The 20,648-nt window shown below is 33.2% G+C and overlaps 1 protein-coding gene across 1 annotated transcript; it reads left to right on the forward strand.

Moving 5' to 3' along the window:
- Positions 1 to 1,455: 1,455 nt before the first annotated feature.
- LOTGIDRAFT_164592 (hypothetical protein) lies at positions 1,456 to 18,021 on the forward strand (the record flags this gene model as incomplete). Its single annotated transcript, XM_009061124.1, has 21 exons — positions 1,456 to 1,522; positions 2,209 to 2,432; positions 3,412 to 3,646; positions 3,976 to 4,166; positions 4,510 to 4,636; positions 4,916 to 5,137; positions 6,715 to 6,861; positions 7,026 to 7,183; positions 7,428 to 7,542; positions 7,740 to 7,967; positions 8,407 to 10,836; positions 11,396 to 12,989; positions 13,097 to 13,216; positions 13,459 to 13,558; positions 14,096 to 14,343; positions 14,624 to 14,655; positions 14,913 to 14,953; positions 15,043 to 15,166; positions 15,371 to 15,628; positions 15,824 to 16,987; positions 17,819 to 18,021. 21 exons carry the CDS (start codon positions 1,456 to 1,458, stop codon positions 18,019 to 18,021), a joined length of 8,028 nt encoding a protein of 2,675 aa, XP_009059372.1.
- Between the last annotated feature and the right edge of the window lie 2,627 nt (positions 18,022 to 20,648).

A 20,648-nucleotide genomic window follows, 5' to 3' on the forward strand; every position in this document is an offset into this window, starting at 1 on the left:
GTATTCAGTGTGGATTTGTCTAGTTTGAAACTATATGGACTCGCGTCTAAGAACTTTTGTGAACGTTATCAGCAAGAGCAAAATTTCATTCTATCATTCTAATCAAATAAATGCCGGAATCATTCCTTGTTTTCATTTTTGAAAAATTATTGTACCATGCAGGTGCATGGATTTAAATTTCCTCTAAAAACAACATGTAAAGAGTATTATTAGTATCTGTGAAACGTTTTTCAATAGGGTGATGTCACAAAAATCATGTAAATAGTCTAAGATTGGTCCATTTTGAAACCCTTGATGGCGACCAAAGGAACTTCTTCTGATATGCAAATAGAATTAAAAGTTAAAGTTGGTTGTCAGTAAATTTACCATTCAATTAGTCAATTGTTGAATAGATTAAAGATAATTCCACGTGGTGCATACAAACTATGAAATTAGATTGAAAGTTAATTTATTCGGGCAGAAAATAATTGTGCCCTTCTTTAACCTTAAATGTTCTTGAATACCCGTTAATTTTTGATTGGTAGCAAATTAATGCCTTCCTATCTCAGTATCAATTTGATTTGGGTCCAGCAACGACTACCAACAACTACCTTGTCTGTGATACCAGATTTAACATGTGTGATTTGGATTATTGGAGAAGTTGTGAATAACCATACATAAAGCATGTCATTTCAATCAGAAAGTTTCGTTTTCAACCCCTTTTAGTTTTTAGTTGAAAAGTATCACCAGTGTCAAGGATTTGTTCTGGATAACTCCCACCTCCAAAAATCCTTCACCCAACCTTTATTCAACCCTTAATCAACCTCTTTCCTAGCCCAATCCTCACCCAATCCCCAGTTTAATACAGTTATTTCATTAAATCTGTGATTAACAAATGACACGTTTAATGCAGTTTAATTTCGTAATTGAATAAGTCGATTGTGACACAATATGCACAATTCGAGTCGACCTTTCAGACCTTCTATAAATGAATATCTTTAATGTTCTAGTATTTGGGTGTAGTTGGTATCATAAAAAAAGAAAGTAGAAAGCCATTATTATTCTGTGAATAGTTAACATTGTTAATCATTTCTAAAAGGTATTCAATGATTTATAGACGCGTATATAGTCACCATGGTACAGTGTCCTTTGTGATTGTGTTCTTTCAGACATTACACCAAATCTTATAATGTTATATCATGTTTTTTATTGCGGTGCTTTTTAACTTACGAAAACTTATGTTTTACAGAAATACGTTAGTTTGATATCTGAATTTGTGTGTAATTTGGTGTAAATTAGCTGTACCGTATTTCATCGTCCAGAATATATTTGATAACAATTAATAACAAATCGCAAAGGATTAAGATTATAAAAGAGGCAACCTGATTCCTAAACAGAACCACGTTTTTACGACAAAGTGTTTTATTGTTTATAATAGCATGTAATACTGTGTTATTTTGAAAGACAACATCAGAAATGAAAAGCATTTGTATAGAAATTTTTATATTTATTGCGCTATCTTTTACTCTTTTCTCAGTTCAAGGTAAGACTTAAAACTTATATAAAATAATAAGAAATTGCAATTTTGGTGCCTTTATCTGAATATTTGATATGTTGATTAAATAAGATTAATTGAATAATGGTTGAGTTTACATATTTTGCATTCATTAAAATCACACTTATTCTTATAATGCCAATTTGAAATCTAGCTTTCTTTTGAAAAGTCCTTGAGAAATGCAGTTGAAAATTGAATTATTTCATTAGTTGTTAATTGTCATAATTTCATCAGTCTGGGTTTAATATCTCAAGCCATTTTTCAATTCATTTTCTCATTTAAACATCAAATGTGTGATATAAGAGAAGAATAATACAATAGATCAGGAATCAATATTAACTTAATGAAATCTATTATCGATTTTCAATCAGAAATCACTCATTCTAATAAATACAATTTATATCAGCATTTATACAGAATAATCCATTGTCTGAAAGTCAGTACATGTAAGCATGGTGCAGAAAGTACACAATGTTTTTCGGTCAATATACGCCAACCATTAGGTTTGCTTTACTTTCATTAATGACTACTATGGATTTTTAATAGTTTTTGTTCAAAATTAGGAATTCATTTAGTTAACAATCTTTTCTATTTTGGTTCTTGCTGTACTTTAATTTGTATGTAAATCTATAATAATTCTACCAGTGAGGGGTAAATTTTGCTGCTGTTTTCAGGTCAGATTCCACAATGCTTTCCAAATGGACTCACATTGAATATTACTGAAGACCAACCAGTTTCCAGCACAGTTTATAAATTAAATTGTACTGATCCCGATGGCGACTTACTTTCATACTTTCTGGAGGCCAGAGGAAACACATTTAATAAATTTAGAATTAATGATCAAGGCGAGCTGAAACTCAATAAATTTCTTAATGCTGATTTTGTATTTAAATACAATGTAAGTATAAATTTCTACAGATGACGAAAATAAGGAATTCTAAATAAAGTTTTTACAAAATATATGAAATTGTTCTTAAATGTGGATCTTGGTTTGAAAAGAGATGTCATCATGTTAATATATTACTGGTCTCTTTAGCTTATTAATGCAGACATTCTAGAATAGATATAAACACAAGCTATAGTACACAAAAATGCTGGCCGATTAAAATGGAACTGAGAAAGGGCCAACTTTTAATTTTGGGATTCAAAATATAATAAAATGAAAAAGGCTTGATAAAACCCTTTGAAACACATTTTTTTAGAGCAGTTTTTATTGTCAAAAACGTATAAAATTATACTTGAGAATATTTCTAAAGTATGCTATTTATATCTATGTATCTACTTGATCAAGCTGAGAGTACTAATTGTTAATTAAGCAGTTTGACCTAGTTTTGGTGTTTAGCTTAATAATAATTCGATATTATTAAGTGAAACATTTAGAATAATGTAGGAGACATATTTCTCTATAGTTAGGTGTTTCCTTTACTTAAATCCGTACAATAGTTTTCTTACAGCTTCCAAAAAGCATTTAAGGATCTTTCAAAGTTTATGTAACATTACGTAATGTTTTTAAAAAGTTTTTGAGTTAAAAAATTAACTGCCGGTTTTGTTTAGTTAAAACTTTTAGATACGTTAAACGACACATATCTCTAGATTTTGGTGTATATTTTTCACAAATTTTCGACCAACAAAAAGGCAGAGTTTCCCTTTCAATGTGTCCTGACACCTTAGAGATTACCCGATGAATAATGAAAGTAGCATTGAGTTCCGAACCCATTCCGAACCCATTACTACTGCTGCATTCGAGTTGCGTTCGAAACTTATGACCGCTATTCTTATAAGCAACCATACACAACAGTAATAGCTCGGTGTTGTGTGAGGGCTACTGTAAAATATGATAGATCTGCATTAATATGTTTTTTTTATTCTTCTTTAAGCTACACATTGTAGTCAGTGATGACAGTTTCAGTCAATTCAGTACATCAGTGTTAATTGGTATATTAGTCATTAATATAAATGACAATGATCCTGTATTCAAAGACTTACCAAATAAACTGAATATTCGTGAAAACACCACAATTGGAACCAAACTATTTTCATGCTCAGTTAATGATAAAGATTCTAAACAGGGGGCATTGGCTGGCAAAACTCGTGTTGGTCTTGTCAAACCATGTAAGTATACATAGATCATCGTTTAAATCACGCCTCTTATCAATAATAAATAGTAGTTCACTTTATCCGTATAACTTTGTATGATGCTGTGAATTTTAACCAAACGACCTACTGATACGAGAGGAGTCTCCTGTAATCATGCATATGTTTATATATAAATACCTATGCTTGTTATTAATGTTTCTTGTTTGTTGGAACCTTATAAACTTAAAAAAAGTTGCATGTTTTCTTGTAATTTGTAACTTCCTGTTTATTTTTCTGTTACACACACACACACCCACCCTCGTACACACACACACACACACATGTATATACTGTCTGTTTTATAGTTTCCCAAGGAGCTAGACGATGGGTAGTAGATCAAGAAACTTGTGATTTCTACCTCAATACGCTGTTGGATTATGAGAATAAAAAGGGTTACGTAGTTGGTCTGGTAGCATATGATTTAGATCCAGACAAACCAAGAACCGTCACGGCCAGTGTTTCTATATACGTTCTAGATATCAATGATAACTATCCCGTAAGTTATAATGGTTTTCCACTATACTATAACATGCTTTACAATTAAAATCCTTAAACAAATTGCATGCGTTAGCGCCGTGTATCCTAGTCAGAGTTTTCTAGAGAGTTCGATCACCAAGATACCTCATGCTTGACAAGAAACTGAAGGACAGTCAAATTCAATTCTCGATAGAAAGTTTGTAACCGATCATAATATGTGTTCATAATGTGTTATGAATGGTATTTGAAGGTAATTCGCAATCCAGCCCTCTTATGTTGGAAAGTTTCTAGTGCTAGCATGTTGATCGAATTGACAGTACATTTCTACACCCTTTTTTAAATCAATTTATATAATGTTGTAGATATGTAATGAACATTATAAAATAATAAATATACCTGAAGATCAACCAGTGGGATCCATTGTTACTATGATCAATTGTACAGATAAGGATGCATTAGAGAATGGAAAGGTGTATTACAAGATTGGAGGTCAGTCTAATTCATTTTCAATTTGTCTCAAATGCATAAGATACCATTAGAATTTTGAAATTATTGATAGACTTAATATGGCAATTAATCCCAAACATTTCGAACATTTGTATTCTCAATTGTTGTAACATAACATTGGGACACATGGTGTATTGTTTTACTTATACATGGTGCATTAATGGAATTTGTCGGTTGACATCTCCCTCCGCCTCTGTAGCTACGGGTCTTGTTGCAATACTTAATTAGCCTTGCCAACACTAACTTTTCATATGTTAACAGATAACAACACACAAGTTATCCAAGATAGTTTTACCATTACACCGAATGGAGAAATAAAACTGATAAAAGCTGTAGATTATGAACTGTCACCATTCTATGATATAGATATTTATGCCTATGATGGAGGAGAACCGTCACTAACCACGACTGTTATAGTAGGTGTTGTTTTATCAGATGTTGATGATAATATACCTACGTGGCAGGAGAAACCAATTTCTCAAAGTAAGTTCATTGTACCAGATCTATCTAGACTGTGTTTTTTTCTCAGTGTTCTAATCTGATATAAACTCGCTTGACTCTGTACGCTGACGATTGACAAAGCTAAAAGCTAAAAGATCAAGGATGAATAAGATCAATACTAGATTTCACCATTTCTAAAGTTTTACGATCTAATTTTTAATAATCATACTGAATATGAATGACATTGAAGATGATAAATTATGTAACCATTTTGACTACTGTCAATCCGAAGATTCTGCTTTATAGAAGCCATTTGTAGCACACAGTAGTTTTACGTTTCGCTTTATCCCCTATTTTCTACTTGCTTTACGAAGGCTTTATCGATTTCCAAATTGTTTACCAAGGGCTTTTTAGTCAGATATTTAAGAGTGAACATGCAATTTCGGAGAACCTTACAGCGTATTTTATTGTATATGTTTTTACCCATAGCAATGTATTTTTGTAAGTATGCTTACAGCATTATAGTGGTGGTAGTTTGAATATAAATATATTATATGTATGATATCTACTTAGATTGGAAACTTGGATTACCAGTAAAATAAAAAATTAAGTGCTTCCTACGTCCTTTTGTTGGTCAAATATGTAGCTTCATATGTAACAGCAACTTGGCATGCACCTCCATCTGCACATTTTTTTGCAAAATACGCGTTTATTTTTTTCAAATTATGCTTATCGCATGTCCAATATACCCTTGAATATCAATCATTAGTTGCTACCTATCATTGTTATTGTTTCGTATTATTATTCATATCATTGCTTATCATAATCGCTTATCATACTGAGTAATGGTGAAGGTTATAATTAGGTAAAGACATATTTCTGCAACTTCAACATTCAATATAACAGCAATAGATACTTATTATATTCAATCTAAATTGGTTATCGAGTCCATGCTAAAAATTCATTTGATACATATCACTTAATCCAGTGAAATGTTAATTACATTGATTTTATTTCCCAGTGCCAATTAACGTCGGAAACTTTTGCATTCCTCGAAATTGATCCATGGACCGGTTTGTTTTACTTTACAAATTTAGATTTTATAAACAGCAGGTTCATATCGCTTTGCTGTGATCAGTGTTAAATTTCTATAATCGGTTTGAACGATTAATGTGAAACTTTATGTGAAGTTCTACAAATAAGTTTTGATATTGGTGAAGTGGATAAGTTTAATAACCATGATTTGTATATTTTATCATACTGGTGATGGCTTTATTTTATTATATCTATATTTCACTTTTGGTGGTTGGTTCATGTTTTATTGTATGTTGTATAGATCATTACATACCGATAACAATTGCAAAATGATCCACAAAATATTTTCCGAAATATTATTTAATCTTGTAATGTTATGAAAAATTGTTAGTGATCAATGCATGCACAACCATTGAATACGTTCATATTAATTCGTGATAAATGGCAGTTTTATGTCAAAATGTAGTTATATTTCATAGTTAAAGCAGATCAGCAGGTAGTTTCATCAAATAGTCATATTGCTTTAAGCATTATTGTGACATAATGTATATGTGGAAAAATAAATTCCAATTTGATTATTGCAGCTGTTATAGAGACAACACCACTGGGTACGGTGGTATTTGTGTTGACTGCTTCAGACGCCGATGAAATAGGTACTGCTGCTTCTATTGTAAAATATGGTATAAAAGCAAGACCTGATCCGGACTGGTTCGAAATAGATCCCGACACAGGTTTGTCCTAATCTTTAAATATATATACGTTATTATCTACGTTATAATATACAATTATGTTTATTATTATAAATGTAGTCATTTCACTCGATGTAGAAAAATAGAACGTAAAACTCCATTCATTTCACTGTATATAATCATTATATAATTTTTCGTGTATTAAGGCGGGGTGTATGTGACTGGTATTATGAATTGGTTGACAGCATCATCAGTACAGATGGAAGTATTTGCGTATTCATCAGATAAAAAAGATGATTATAATACAGTAACAGTCAATATATCTTTAACTGATGAAAATAACATAGCACCTGTATTTGATAAGGTATGTATTAATAAGAGTTGTAATAGTGACAGTTTGCTCAAATGATTTCATGTTTTCAGCTGATAGAAGGGAAAACGAAAAGTACCGATTTTTTTTCTATAACAATTCGGTTTTAATCACTTAAGGCCCTTGCAAAAAATAATTCAATTCATTACCTTTCAATTATTTGTTTTCGATACATTGTTATATTACAACATGAAACTTCTAACTCTGAGATACTATTGTTATTACTTGACTATTGCAGGTCTTCTACCAAGGTAACATTTCGGAAGCTGATCCAGTGGATACGGTCCTGTTTACTGTAAAGGCTACAGATGCCGAGTTTGGTTCTAATGGACAAGTTAATTATAAAATGGATTGTAAGTTACAATGTATATGAATATCATCCTATAATACAATATAATTGAGATCTCTATTATTTATAATTTGGAAATATAATTATGGTATTATGGTCTCATATTTAAGTGCATTTCTTTAAAAAAAGAAAACAACAAATTTGTTGTTTTAACATGCCATTAGTCCATCACCATTTTAAAATCGATTCTATACATTTCAGCAACGTATTTCAAAGTAGACTCCATAACTGGGGTGGTGTCTTTGAAAGCGCCAGTAGATTTTGAGCAACGTACGGTATTTTCGTTAAATATTGAAGCTCATGATAATGGTGTTCCACAACAACGGGGCTATACGTTCCTTTTGATTAATGTAATACCAGTTAATGAATTTACACCACAGTTAACAGCGCCAACCACTCCTATTGTAATAAAAGAAGATACAGAACCAGGTCAGCTGCTATTATTCAGTCTCTTAAGTTCCTAGTATTATAGTAATAATTCATGGTAATTTGTATAGAAAATGTTGACAAAATGTTTAAGTTTGTTATCGGAGCAGCATATGGCGCTAAATTATTGTCCCACAGTGTTGAATAGCATCAACATTCGTGAAATAAAGATAAAGGCACCGATGTATGTTAAAATCAGTAATAGAATGCTATATTCGAAGTTCTTTTTCGCCGAATCCAACTATTACATATTGTACAGTTTGCTACTGTGCAAACTGCTTTCCCTTTCCCTTCACCCCGCCTTAGCTTAGCTTAGCTACAGAACTCGTAAAGAGATGGTCACTGTTAAATTCCTATATACTCACATGGAAAGAAAGAAAAAAATCCACAGATGATAATGCAAGTGATTTCGGATGAAAGATTTTATATATATATATTTCAGGAACACCTCTCTATTATTTCAATGTAACCGATGGTGATGACGGATTTGATGGTTCTATTACATTTTCACTTCAAGATCCACTTCTACCGTTCACGATTGAGCCGAAGACAGGCATTTTACGAGTCGGTAGCCCTCTTGACAGAGAAGACCGTCCTACTTACGAGCTCATTGTCATCGCATCAGACGATTCAGAATCAAATCCAAAGAGTTCCACGGCAAATGTTAATATAAACCTTGAGGATGTAAATGATAACAATCCGATATGCGAACCCCTTTCAAACACTGTGGTGAAAATTCCTCACCAGATTGGCAGTGTTCTAGACACTATTAGATGTACAGATAATGATATAGGGTCAAACGGTGAATTCACATACATAAAGACCGGTGGTGATGAATCAGATTCCTTCGAGATCGATGCTTCAACAGGCGAGATAAAACTAGTCAAAGATCCCACGAAACAGTCTTACACACTCCGAATTATGGTTGAAGATAGAGGAGATCCTAAACTGAAAGTGGCCATTGCGTATAACATTATTGCTGAATTAAGATTTAATTTTACCAACCTTCCTAACATTACTTATATACCGGAAAATACAGAACTAGCACAGTTGATTTATGATGTGAATGCCTGTTGTGCTTTTAGTTTATCTCAATATGAGCTGGTGGATGGAAATCAAGACAACCACGTGGTAATTGATCCAGCCTCCGGAAAGATCATATTAATGCAGAGTTATGATCGAGAAAGAAAGGCAGAGTACAATTATAGAATTAAATCTACATCTTTAGATACAAACTCAACTACTGAAAATTATCTCCAAGTCATTATTGAAGATTCCAATGATAATGTACCTAAATTTGAGACTGGTTTTAGATATATATCTATATTTGAGAATGTTGCTCCAGGACAAAATGTAATTGATGTCGTTGCTACAGATAAAGATGCTGGAAAAAACCAGGAACTAATCTACGACATCTCTCTGGGAAATGTTGGCGGTGCTTTTGGTATTAATCAAGCAGGGGGTATTTCATTGGACAAAGCTTTAGACGCTGAGACTTTTAATCAATATTCATTGATCATAACTGCTACTGATAAAGGTGATGTTCCATTAGTTGGCAGCAGCACCATAGTTGTTGATGTCAAAAACGTAAATGAATTCAATCCCGAATTTGTCAATGTTCAGGATGGGGTTATCAAGACAAATATTTCCGAAGGAGAAGCTTTAGGTGCTAAATTGTTCTCTTTAAAAGTCGAAGACAAAGACATTAACACTCAGTTCAAATATTCGATAAAATCTGGAAATTCGGAGCAAGCTTTTGTGTTGGATGGATCTACAGGAGATATATTCTTAGCTAAAATATTAGACAGAGAAACAAAAGATCAATACAATCTTACAGTTGGGGTTGATACACAAATTAATGAAACCGCGTCAGCTGTAGTCGAAGTAAATATTCTGGATATCAATGACAATGATCCTAAGTTTTTTCAAGATGTGTACCAATTACAGGTAACTCATGAAGATCCTGCTGAAACAGTGCTCACGACATTTATCATTACCGATAACGATATTGGTGATAATCAAAATATTACTAGTTTGGTCATCACCGATGGAGATCCAAATCAATATTTTAAGATTGTGGGCAAACAACTCCGAACTAGTACACAAGTTAATTATTACAATCAGAAATTATATTCTCTAACCCTTAAAGCAACTGATGGCGGTATGTCACCACGATCAGGGTTCACTCGTGTTGTTATAAATGTTTTACCGAAATTCAAAGCACCTAAGTTCCTGGAAGATTTCTATCAAAATCTGATACGGGAAGATATACCATCAGGAGAAACTGTTTTTGATTTGGATGCTACTGCCGAAGGAGGAAAAGAGGGTCCCTCTGGAACAATACAGTATAGTATAAGAAATGGCAATGACGCTAATGACTTTTACATCTCGGACAACGATGGTATCGTAAGGATAGCGTCAAATTTGGACTTTGAAGGTATAGAATCGTACACTTTTATCATAGATGCTCGAAGTAGGGAAGATCCATCACTTTCGTCAACAACCACACTTAATATAAACATACAGAATGTTAATGACAATACTCCGATATTTAATCAAAGTGTATATACCTTGAATATGGATGAAGATGCTGGAATAGGTGACACTGTAGGAACAGTGTTAGCTACAGATTTAGATAAACCACCTTTTAATAAACGTTTCTATAGTCTGGGTAGCAGTAGTGGATCAAATGATTTCAGTATAGAGACTGCTACTGGTATAATTAAAGTTGATAAAAGTTTAGATTATAGAAGACAGAATGTTTATAATATACCAGTTACAGTAGATAATGGTGATGGAGTGAGACAAGGGGAAGCTTTAGTTGTTATTAAAATTAATGATGTTAATGATAATGCACCGACATTTACACCAGGTAAGTTTACCAATTAAGAGGTTTTGCTTTATGAGAGCTTCTGAAAATGTCCAGAAACAAAAAAGAAATTGATTTACATTAAATTTCCAATTATCATTTATTGTGCATTTGACTTAAACGATTCAAGTATGAGGGACAGATGCGCCATTTTGTGACCAATCGTACCTTATTCTCAGAAACGTGAATTTCTTTAGCAAAGCCAATCAGTAATAGTGTGCATAACTCACTGTCGAATTTTGAGCCTTCAAATCCATGTGTGTCCAGAATTATCCGAGTTTGAAAGTTTAAAAAGTCGTCTTTTCTTGGGACACTGTCATAAATTCCTAGTTTGAGATATTTTTGAGGAAATTATGCCATTTACCTACATTTCAGTACTTCTGAAGACTAGGTACATATATTAAAGACTAAATCCTCCGACCCCCACTCCCCCTCATAAAAAAAATTGAGCATCTGCTCTTTTATTTACTACATAGAGTGATTTTAAATTATAGGGATACGTTGTAGATTATATTGGCATTTTTTTAGTTTACAGAATTAGATAACTTATTTTCCATTTCAGATAACATAACGATAATTGTCATCGAGTCTATGGGAACTGGACAAACATTCTATACAGTGAAAGCAACGGATATTGATACTGGAATCAATGGGGATATTAGATACACCCTTGTATCTGGTAATACAGATAACAGATTATCTCTTAATTCAGACAGTGGTGCTTTGTCAGTTGCTTCGGATCTCGATCGAGAAACTTTGGATGTTTTTAGTCTGGTTATAAGGGCTGAAGATAAGGCGACGACTGGTATTAAAAGTGGAATTTTATATGCTACTATCGTGGTATCTGATGTAAACGACCAGGACCCTGCATTCCAAAGTACAACTGAAGATGCAATAATCAGTAGATCAGATCCACCAGGTACCTTGATTATTACAGTGCTAGCTACGGACAACGATATTGGGGAGAATGCTGCCATTGAGTATACAATAAGTAGTGGTAACAGTGATGGTATCTTTCTCATTGGTACTGTTTCCGGGGAAATCAAAACCTCTTCGAGTGTTGGAACATCTGATAACGAATATACCCTCGTAATAACGGCTTCAGATCAAGGATTTCCGACAAGATCTGCTACTATGACGGTTAAAGTGCAAATTCTCCCTTTTAAAGTTTTTGGACCAAGCGATCAATCTATGGAAATCCTTGAAGGAGAGCTGGCTGGCGCTGAACTTTCTGCAGTTACACCGAAGTCTGGACATGATCCAACAGCTATTATCAAATATAGCATAAGTAATGGCAACATCAAAAATAGTTTTGGCATTGATGAAAACAGTGGAATGATTCGAACATTACGAGTGCTTGATCGTGAAGAATATCCTGCATTTCTCCTCACTGTTGACATCAGTGATAATAATGGAGTAAACTACACTAAATCTTTGAACATCACGGTGTTGGACGTCAATGATAATGACCCTGTTTTTTCGATAAGTTCTGTTTCTGTCAATGTTGTAGAGAATACACCACAGGGTCAGATAATAACTGGTTTTACCGTATCGGATGCAGATAGTGGTGTTGGGGGAAAAACAGACATAAGTATTTCGGACACTCCAGTATTGGCGAAAACGTATTTTGAAATAGATGGGCGTTTCTTGAAGGTGAAAAAGCCCATAGACTATGAAACTATTAAAACAATGTCATTCAAAGTCTTTGCTGTTGATCAAGGTACGACAAAGCGTACTGGAAGCGTAGATGTCACTGTGAACGTAATTGATGTTTTTGACAATGAAGTTATTGTGAATGGGCCAGGAGAATCGCCTTCAGTGTACATTTCAACAGAAACATCTTCAAGAGCAGCAAATGGAGAGTCGGTTATCAGACTAACCGGGAAAGATTTTGGATTTGATACAGCTTCAGTCAAGTTTACTACATTGAATAGAGAAGGAATTTTCGCTGTTGATATAAATGGACAGGTTACAGTCGCGAAGTCGAATCTGTTAGAACCAGAATTAAAATATTTCGTGTGGATAGTTGTTACTCAAGAAACATCAGTCAATAAAAGTAGTGTACTTGGATTGTTAAGAATTGATACGTTTAACCCAAATCAGCATCTTGTTTCATTGGAATCAGATATGGATGCTGAGTATTTGCAACAATATAGGTAAGAGTTATTTTATTTGGGATGTTGTAATTATGTTTATTTTTTCTGTCGACGTTCAACAAATCCTTTTTTAACAAGTTAACTCAACTCAGATAACTTCATTTTAGAGACGAAATGACACAGAGCTTAGAAACCTATTTCCAACAAGAAGATGTTCCTAAAATGTGGAAAATAATACCATATGGATCCACAACATCACAATCTCGTCGTAAATTGTTAGCAACAAGGTAAATGAGTTTATGATAGAAACACAACTTATTAACTAGAATTACTAGAACACAATTATAATATACAACAAGTGGATGCTCGGAGGGGGTTAACAAATCTTGTGAACAGATATGTCGCGCGGTTCTAATATGTTATAACGACCCTAAACCACCACGAGTTGCTTGGACCGGGCTTGACAGTTTCAAGTACATGTTCTTTAGTTTGTTAAAGCTTGCGTTAATAGTTTTTTGTAATGTTTTAGCTCTGAAGGATTAGTTTATGTTATGAAAGGACCAGTATCTAATGACATTGCCGATGTTGATGAAAAGAGAACTTTTATGCCCATGAACACCATGTTAGAGGTAACTTCAATCAGTTGTGGGTTTTTCTGGTGGTGACTCAACTTGCCATGAATTCACGATATAAAGATTTCATAACTAATATGAAAGCAATGACACTATGTGGCGGCTGCAGAATTTTGAATTGGACGGGGCTCCGCCAATCTTTTATCAAAATTATTCTAGAGGGAGTCAGTGGGTCTTTAGGAATAAATAAGCTTAAATCCTACAAAGACGAAAAGCATATTTCCACACAAAAAAATTTAATTTTGGGTCGTTGATGTTTCCGTCCTCTGAAGCCGTCAATGATGGCACTGTAGCATATTGTGTTAATAGTAAACATGGTTTGACTATTTACCCACAGTTGGGTTAAACCATATAAAAATTGGGATTGTAAACTAAACCTTTCTTGGCTTTAACATATAAACGTATTGCATAAAGTTTTGGATTGTGTATTATGTAAGATATTTCAATTAGATATTTGATATCATGTTTGTGTAAACGACATAATCAGAACTGTAATGTTTATTTTTTAAAAGATTGTGATAAATGTTATTTTAGACATTAAGAATGGTTGCCGAACAGGATACACCCCATCCATCACTACCCACTTCTAATTATCTAGTTACGGCAGTAAATGGATATTATATACCTGATCCACCAGTAGCAGAAGAAGACAAGGATCCCGCATTTGCAAGTTCATTAGATGGTTACATAACTTTTGCCATGTTGGCTCTGTTATTATTACTTATTTTACTCATCATTTTTATCTTCTGTTGTTATAAAAAGAAGAAGCGCGAACAAAGAAGGTATGCTGATATTGTTGTTTTCTTCCCTAGTTGATGGTTTTACATTTAACTATGAATTTATTTTTAATTTGCATTCGCTTGAAAGGACAATTTCTTTGCAACTATAAACTCCTAAAAATTGATACTGTAACTTTAAAGAAGGAACTGAAGGCACAGTTAAAAACATATTACCATACTCGATTCGTATTCAAACAGGAATTACTACAGACAAATTAAACCCATTTTGCAAAATAAAAAGTAAACAATATGAAGTCCTTTAAATATAATGTTTTTATTTCAGACACAATGAATCTGCAGAAAGTTTAGTTACGGGTATGTATAAAAGATTAGTATAAGTTTGATGGTTTGATTTGAGACTGTGTTTGTCAACACTATGCGTTCCCTTCAGTGAGTCCACGTCGCTAATATTGTTTATTTGCTTATATATATATATGAGAAATTCAACCCCTCCTCCTACCTCCTTCAACAACTAATTGGTAAATAATTCCATTCCCTTTTCCTCACCAAATGTTGAAAACCTAGTGGCAAAACGTTCTGCTTTAACTATATGTCTTCTCTTTTTCTTACAGAACCGGTTGGATCCCAAAGAAGTCATGACTTCAGAAAAAGGGTAAATATTACTTGTCATTCATTTACAGTTTTATTACTATACTGAGTATAGAAAGATTATAAAAAAAACATGTTTTATTTCTGTTTCAGAGCAATCTGGCTCCAACACTGGCTTCATTTGGTAATCAATCAACGAACAAGAATACAAGAGCATCACAAGCTCTAGGAGTTCAAGGTGTAGCTGTTCCATCAAGAGACAGAAATGACAGACATAGTAAGATATTTAAAATATTCATTCGGGAACAATATATTGATTGTCGACTTGAAATCAATAATTTTCAGGATGAACATCTAAGTACATAATTATATACAATCGTCTGTACTTTTGTGTTTGGTTGAGAATGATATCTACGAGAAACTAAAACTATATCTGTTATATACTAGCTTTGATTCTGTAAAACTTTCTATCTAATTTCAGTTGGTGCTTTGAGTGATATCAACCCAATATTAACTCCAGTAGAAATTCAAGCAGGTAAACCCTCGGCAGCATTTCCACAAGATGATTCGCCACTACGTGGTGGAAAATTAACTCCTCTTACCAAATTTGAAGAGAAGAAGGCTGATATAATAGATCCAAATAAAACTGGACCTACAAGTCACCCTGAAGGTATCGTTAGGACTAATGCTCCTGTAGTACATAGAGGAAAAGAATATGATGGTGTTGGTTTTGATACGGGTAAGAATTTATTTATTTATTTATTTGATTATTCATACCTAATTTTTTGAGGTAATTTTTAAACACTACACTGTATTTATTTAATGAAATTTACCATATTTTGTTCTAACAAATCTAGTATTTATTTACGATCATTACGCATTTATTCCTTATAAGCATTTGACCTATCTAAATATGATGATTATTCTGACACAGGTGGAGAAGCCAAACAATTGTCAGTACCATCATCTTCAAATGATACTGTTGCCATTTCGGCTGTTCCTGGTAGTAAAACTTTTCCAGTGAAAGAAAACAGGCAGACGGCCGAAAGTTGTCAAGCTTTTCAAGAATCCATATACTCTCAGGGTACCTTTATATCTTGTCAATCTCCAGAATCCTCAATCTGCTCAAAAGAGGAGACCAACAATCAGTCAAATCTACCTGAAACGAGTGGCTCTGCTATCTTCAATGATTCAACCATCCCAGAACCAAGCGATTCGAAGGGTGATAATTTATCTCGGTCTTCCCAAAGCAATAATTTAGACGAAATTTCCACCTCGTCTGAACCAATTGAAGCATCTATCCCAGTATTAAATGACCCAGAAAATAACTTGCTCAACAATAACCACAGCATACCCAAGAAGAAATCTAATAAGATTTTCCCAAAAAGGAAGGTATTGCCACATAAGTTACAACCAATTACTGGACAAAAATCTGACGTTCGTTCATCGTCTAAAGTTACCCATAACTTCAACAAGAAAACCAACGAGTCTTCGGTTGACAGGTTTAAAATTAACTATCCCAAAAAAGGAACAGAAAATAACATGAAAGGCGCACAATCTGCAGTAACAGGAGTTGAGGTTGATAACAAAGTGCCCAGACAAGCATCCGAAAGAGTATTTAAGCCAATTCCTAACTATGCTATTCCTAACTATAACAGAGATATTAAGCGATACCCGGCCTGGAGAGACCCAATTTCCGTTGACCCATTTTATTCGAATTGGGTTTCTAGTGTCACTCGTAAACCCAAAGATACTAGCAACTTCGAAAAACTTATGGATTTCTCTTTTGTCGACGAAGAAAGGATGGCCAACAATATCACCGACACTAAACTTGGAAAGTATGAAAATGACATAATCTCTGAAGATGAATCTGATCATTTATCAGATGCAATCACGGATACCACTTCCATTGAGAACGAAAATATCAGTATAATCAATCTTCCATTGGTACTACACAAGAAAAATCCGATAACAATATCAGAGTACACAGCCCACATATCATCCCAATATCCACCCCATCTTCGACGTCATCCAGCTTTTGTGAATTCACAAAATCCTGAATCACCCAAACTACCATCCTTAGCTGATATGGATGATAGTAATTGTTAAACACTTGGTGGTGAGTCTACGGTGTGCTGTCTCTGCTCTTTCTCCTTCACCTGCACACTAGCCGATCACCGTGATATCTGCACGACATGGAAAAGGGGACTACTATGTAGCCATTTAATTAAGCGTATCCACTAATTTTTCTTCTTGTTCAGAGATTCTTTGGGTACTTTAAAAAATAACACGTTCTCATCTTTTTTTAACCTCTACAAAAACATTGTTCTCTTTAAAAACAATGATAATTTGTATCATATACTATAACATTACGAGAACAACATTCTCTCATATATTTTTATGAACACACTATTCACCCTTTTTTGCCACAGTTGAACAGTTTCTGAACTCTGTTTTACCAATTTCTAATAGAATTCCATCTTGTGAGTCTGAAAATCTGAAAATATTGACTTTTCTTTTCAAATTGAATTGAGATGTAGAATGCATTAAGTATTTTGGTATTGTATAGTATATGCACGTTCAATTCTTAACGCTCCAATTTGAAAACACTATGTTAGATAATATATTGTGTGATAATTATTGGAAAACATTCTAGTTTCATAAGTTTACTTGGTATAAAACATGGCTATATTATTATTGTCGGTTGCAGGCATTCTTTGGATCATTTTTGTTTTTTTTATAAAATTTCTGACGATGTGTTGTGTATGTGTGTAGAGATACTTATATATGTTTCTGACAAATTATTACTTATTCAGACGCTTAGAATCTTCCTTAATTCATTACCATATCTACAGTTACAATGTATGTTTATCATACCGCATATTGACAGTCTTACCTTCTAAATAAATTGCTTGTTCTATATTTTCAGAAAAACAACAGCGGTATGCATATAATACTAGAAGTGGTAGTACATTATGGGAAGATAAAGATCATAATTTTGGACAAGGAAGGTTGGGGAAGACTAAAAAGAAGCCGACGCCAAACTTAACTGTAGTTAGTGAAGCAAAGCAAGACTATACGCCGAACCTAAATATGCAACGCTCTATCAGCGTGCGTTCTCCAGATATATAAGCAATATTTGAAACTATTTTCATTTGTGAGTTAAAATGAAGGTTCAGCTGTGAGTTTGTCCTTTGTTTTAAGAAGTGAAACCATCTTGGACTGATAATTCAATCGAGGCAAGATAAAAAAGACTTAAACAAAAATTAAACATATGTTAGCCATTGTATTCTTTGCTTGTTATTAGAGATTCGGAAAAATTCGTTCCATAAACATACTCAGTACATTATATATGTTATTTTTATACACGATATTTATTAATTCTTCCAATTACTTTTTAAACAAATCAAATATTATTTTTATTTTTTTTTTGTAATTCAGAAACTCATAATGCTATATATATACTACAAGTTGGTTTTTATCAGATTAAAATTCAGGTTTCCTTTATAAAAACGTCCCTAAGATATGTTTACAAGAGGAATGCTTTACGTGGTGTAGATTTTGTTTTTGGAAAAAAGTTGATTACATGTGCCAGAAGTTAAAAATACAATCCCCCCCCCCTCCCCCCAAGAAAAAAAAACCCCAAGAAACAACAGAATTAATTCAACTTTTTTGAAAATTATGTATATATATATATATGTAAATTATGTACATAGGTTGCAACATTCTTTATTTCTCTCCCTTTTTGCACCGAGTGACTGTATTGGTCGTAGACACGGCGATATTCTATTAACCACTCTATATATTAACCACTCTATATATATATATATATATATCAACGTACAATACATCATATTGATATTAGTATTTAAAGCTTTAGATATTGGTATTTAATAACATAATTGTCATTTCTAAAAGAAATGTGTTAAATCTTCGCTTTGAATCTCAGTTGTTTAGTTCAAAATTACATTAAAGGGTGTCATTTAACTAAAAGCACCTGACACCAATGTAATAAAATTGCATTTGAACAAATCATTTCAAAACGCAAAGGATTGGTCTTGGCGTTTGTCCAATTGAAAACAAAGGCTATTAAAATAGATCAATTGGCACTTAAGTGGAGTTCAGGGTAAAATACAACAGAATAAAGAATCGTTTGAATTAGTGTCAAGGTATTTGTGGTGTTTTTATACACGATTAATCGGGTAAATCTATTGAGTTACAATACATAAAAGGTTAAACCGTTGTATTTGTACATTATTACTATAAGTTATTAAGAATTACATTTATTATTGTTCTTCGCTTGAATATATTTCTATAATATTGTTATAATGTTGATTTTTTAATTTAATGCATCAAAAATAGAAATGTAAGATTATTTTATTAAATAAATCGGTCATTAATACGTCATAGACAGCGTCATTAGCATACTTGGTTCACTGGTACTCTAACTAGCACAGACTGTAGCACATCAGACCTCTGTTTATTTCACCATTCGAATAGAATTATGTACAATGTCAGATTTTCCCACCCCCATTGAAAGATGTAAAAAGAAAGGGCTGTGATAGGTTGAAAATCTGACAATACTTTCTCGATATCTTAAAGATGGGTTCTCTTAATTTCATTTTTAAAAGTGAAAATGCTAATACTTTTATGAATAGAAAGTAGAGGTATTCTAATGACTTTGAAAAATATCAGTCTCACATGTCCATAATTAATTCATAATTAGCTAAATTAGAAGATAATTACCAGCAAAATTCCAATGAGTGACGATCAAGAAAGGTCAAAAAGTCTTTTTTTGTTTATCCATACTGTACATACATGAGCATTTATGATTGGTTAAAACTCTTAATTATATACAATAAGAACATAAAGATATGATTAAGAATACATGATAATTCATTAAAAACACCAATATGTCAAATAGTTTTCTTAATTTGACACTAAAAAATAAGGAAACCCATCTTTAATTGAGCTATTAACAGTACATAATTTGTTCCGTGGGAGATAGGACAACCGGCACACATATCGCCGTTGTTTTTTCTAATACAGTAATTATTATCTGCTGTTGACGCATGTTGGACTAGTGGCTATACAGCTACTCTCTGCAGTGTGCTCTGAGAAACATTGTGATAGGATTTTTCTTCCTGTAAGACAGTGATCATTAAGGTGTAACACACGGGATCTCGGTCTGTTGTCCCACCTGAATTACTTGCTTCACCCTTGTCAGCGTCAGACTCTGCGACATGCATCACCACTGAAAACCAGAAAACTACTGACTCTCTCTAAGCATCTAGCGTGAATGTCATAAAATTGTATTGAATTACAACAATAACTATATGACTTCTCAATTTCATTTTCTTCCGACGCATCTGGTCCTCTTATTTCCAAGACTGAACATTATTAGTCGTGTACGCAAGGCAGGGTCATGTTTTCAGAACCTCTGAATAGTTAACGTTGTATGAAACGTTTGAAGATAGATAAATGTATCCCTTTAAAAATGCTATAGTGATTTAGATTTTAACCTATAACTTCAAATAATCACGAGTTGTAATACCTGAGCCTAAAACAGCTATCAATGATTTATTATGTATCATTAACAGTGCAATTTTCATATCAAATATACCAAGGGAGATTATCGCGTTTTGATTGAATTTCTCAACCTTATCATTAACACGTAATCCATATCTCACCATATCGAAAACAATACCGAGATCCAAACATTTTTTAAGAAATTCAATATTTCACAATGGCTACATTAT

The sequence above is a fragment of the Lottia gigantea genome (assembly GCF_000327385.1).
Source record: "Lottia gigantea unplaced genomic scaffold LOTGIsca_46, whole genome shotgun sequence".
NCBI lineage: Eukaryota > Metazoa > Mollusca > Gastropoda > Lottiidae > Lottia > Lottia gigantea.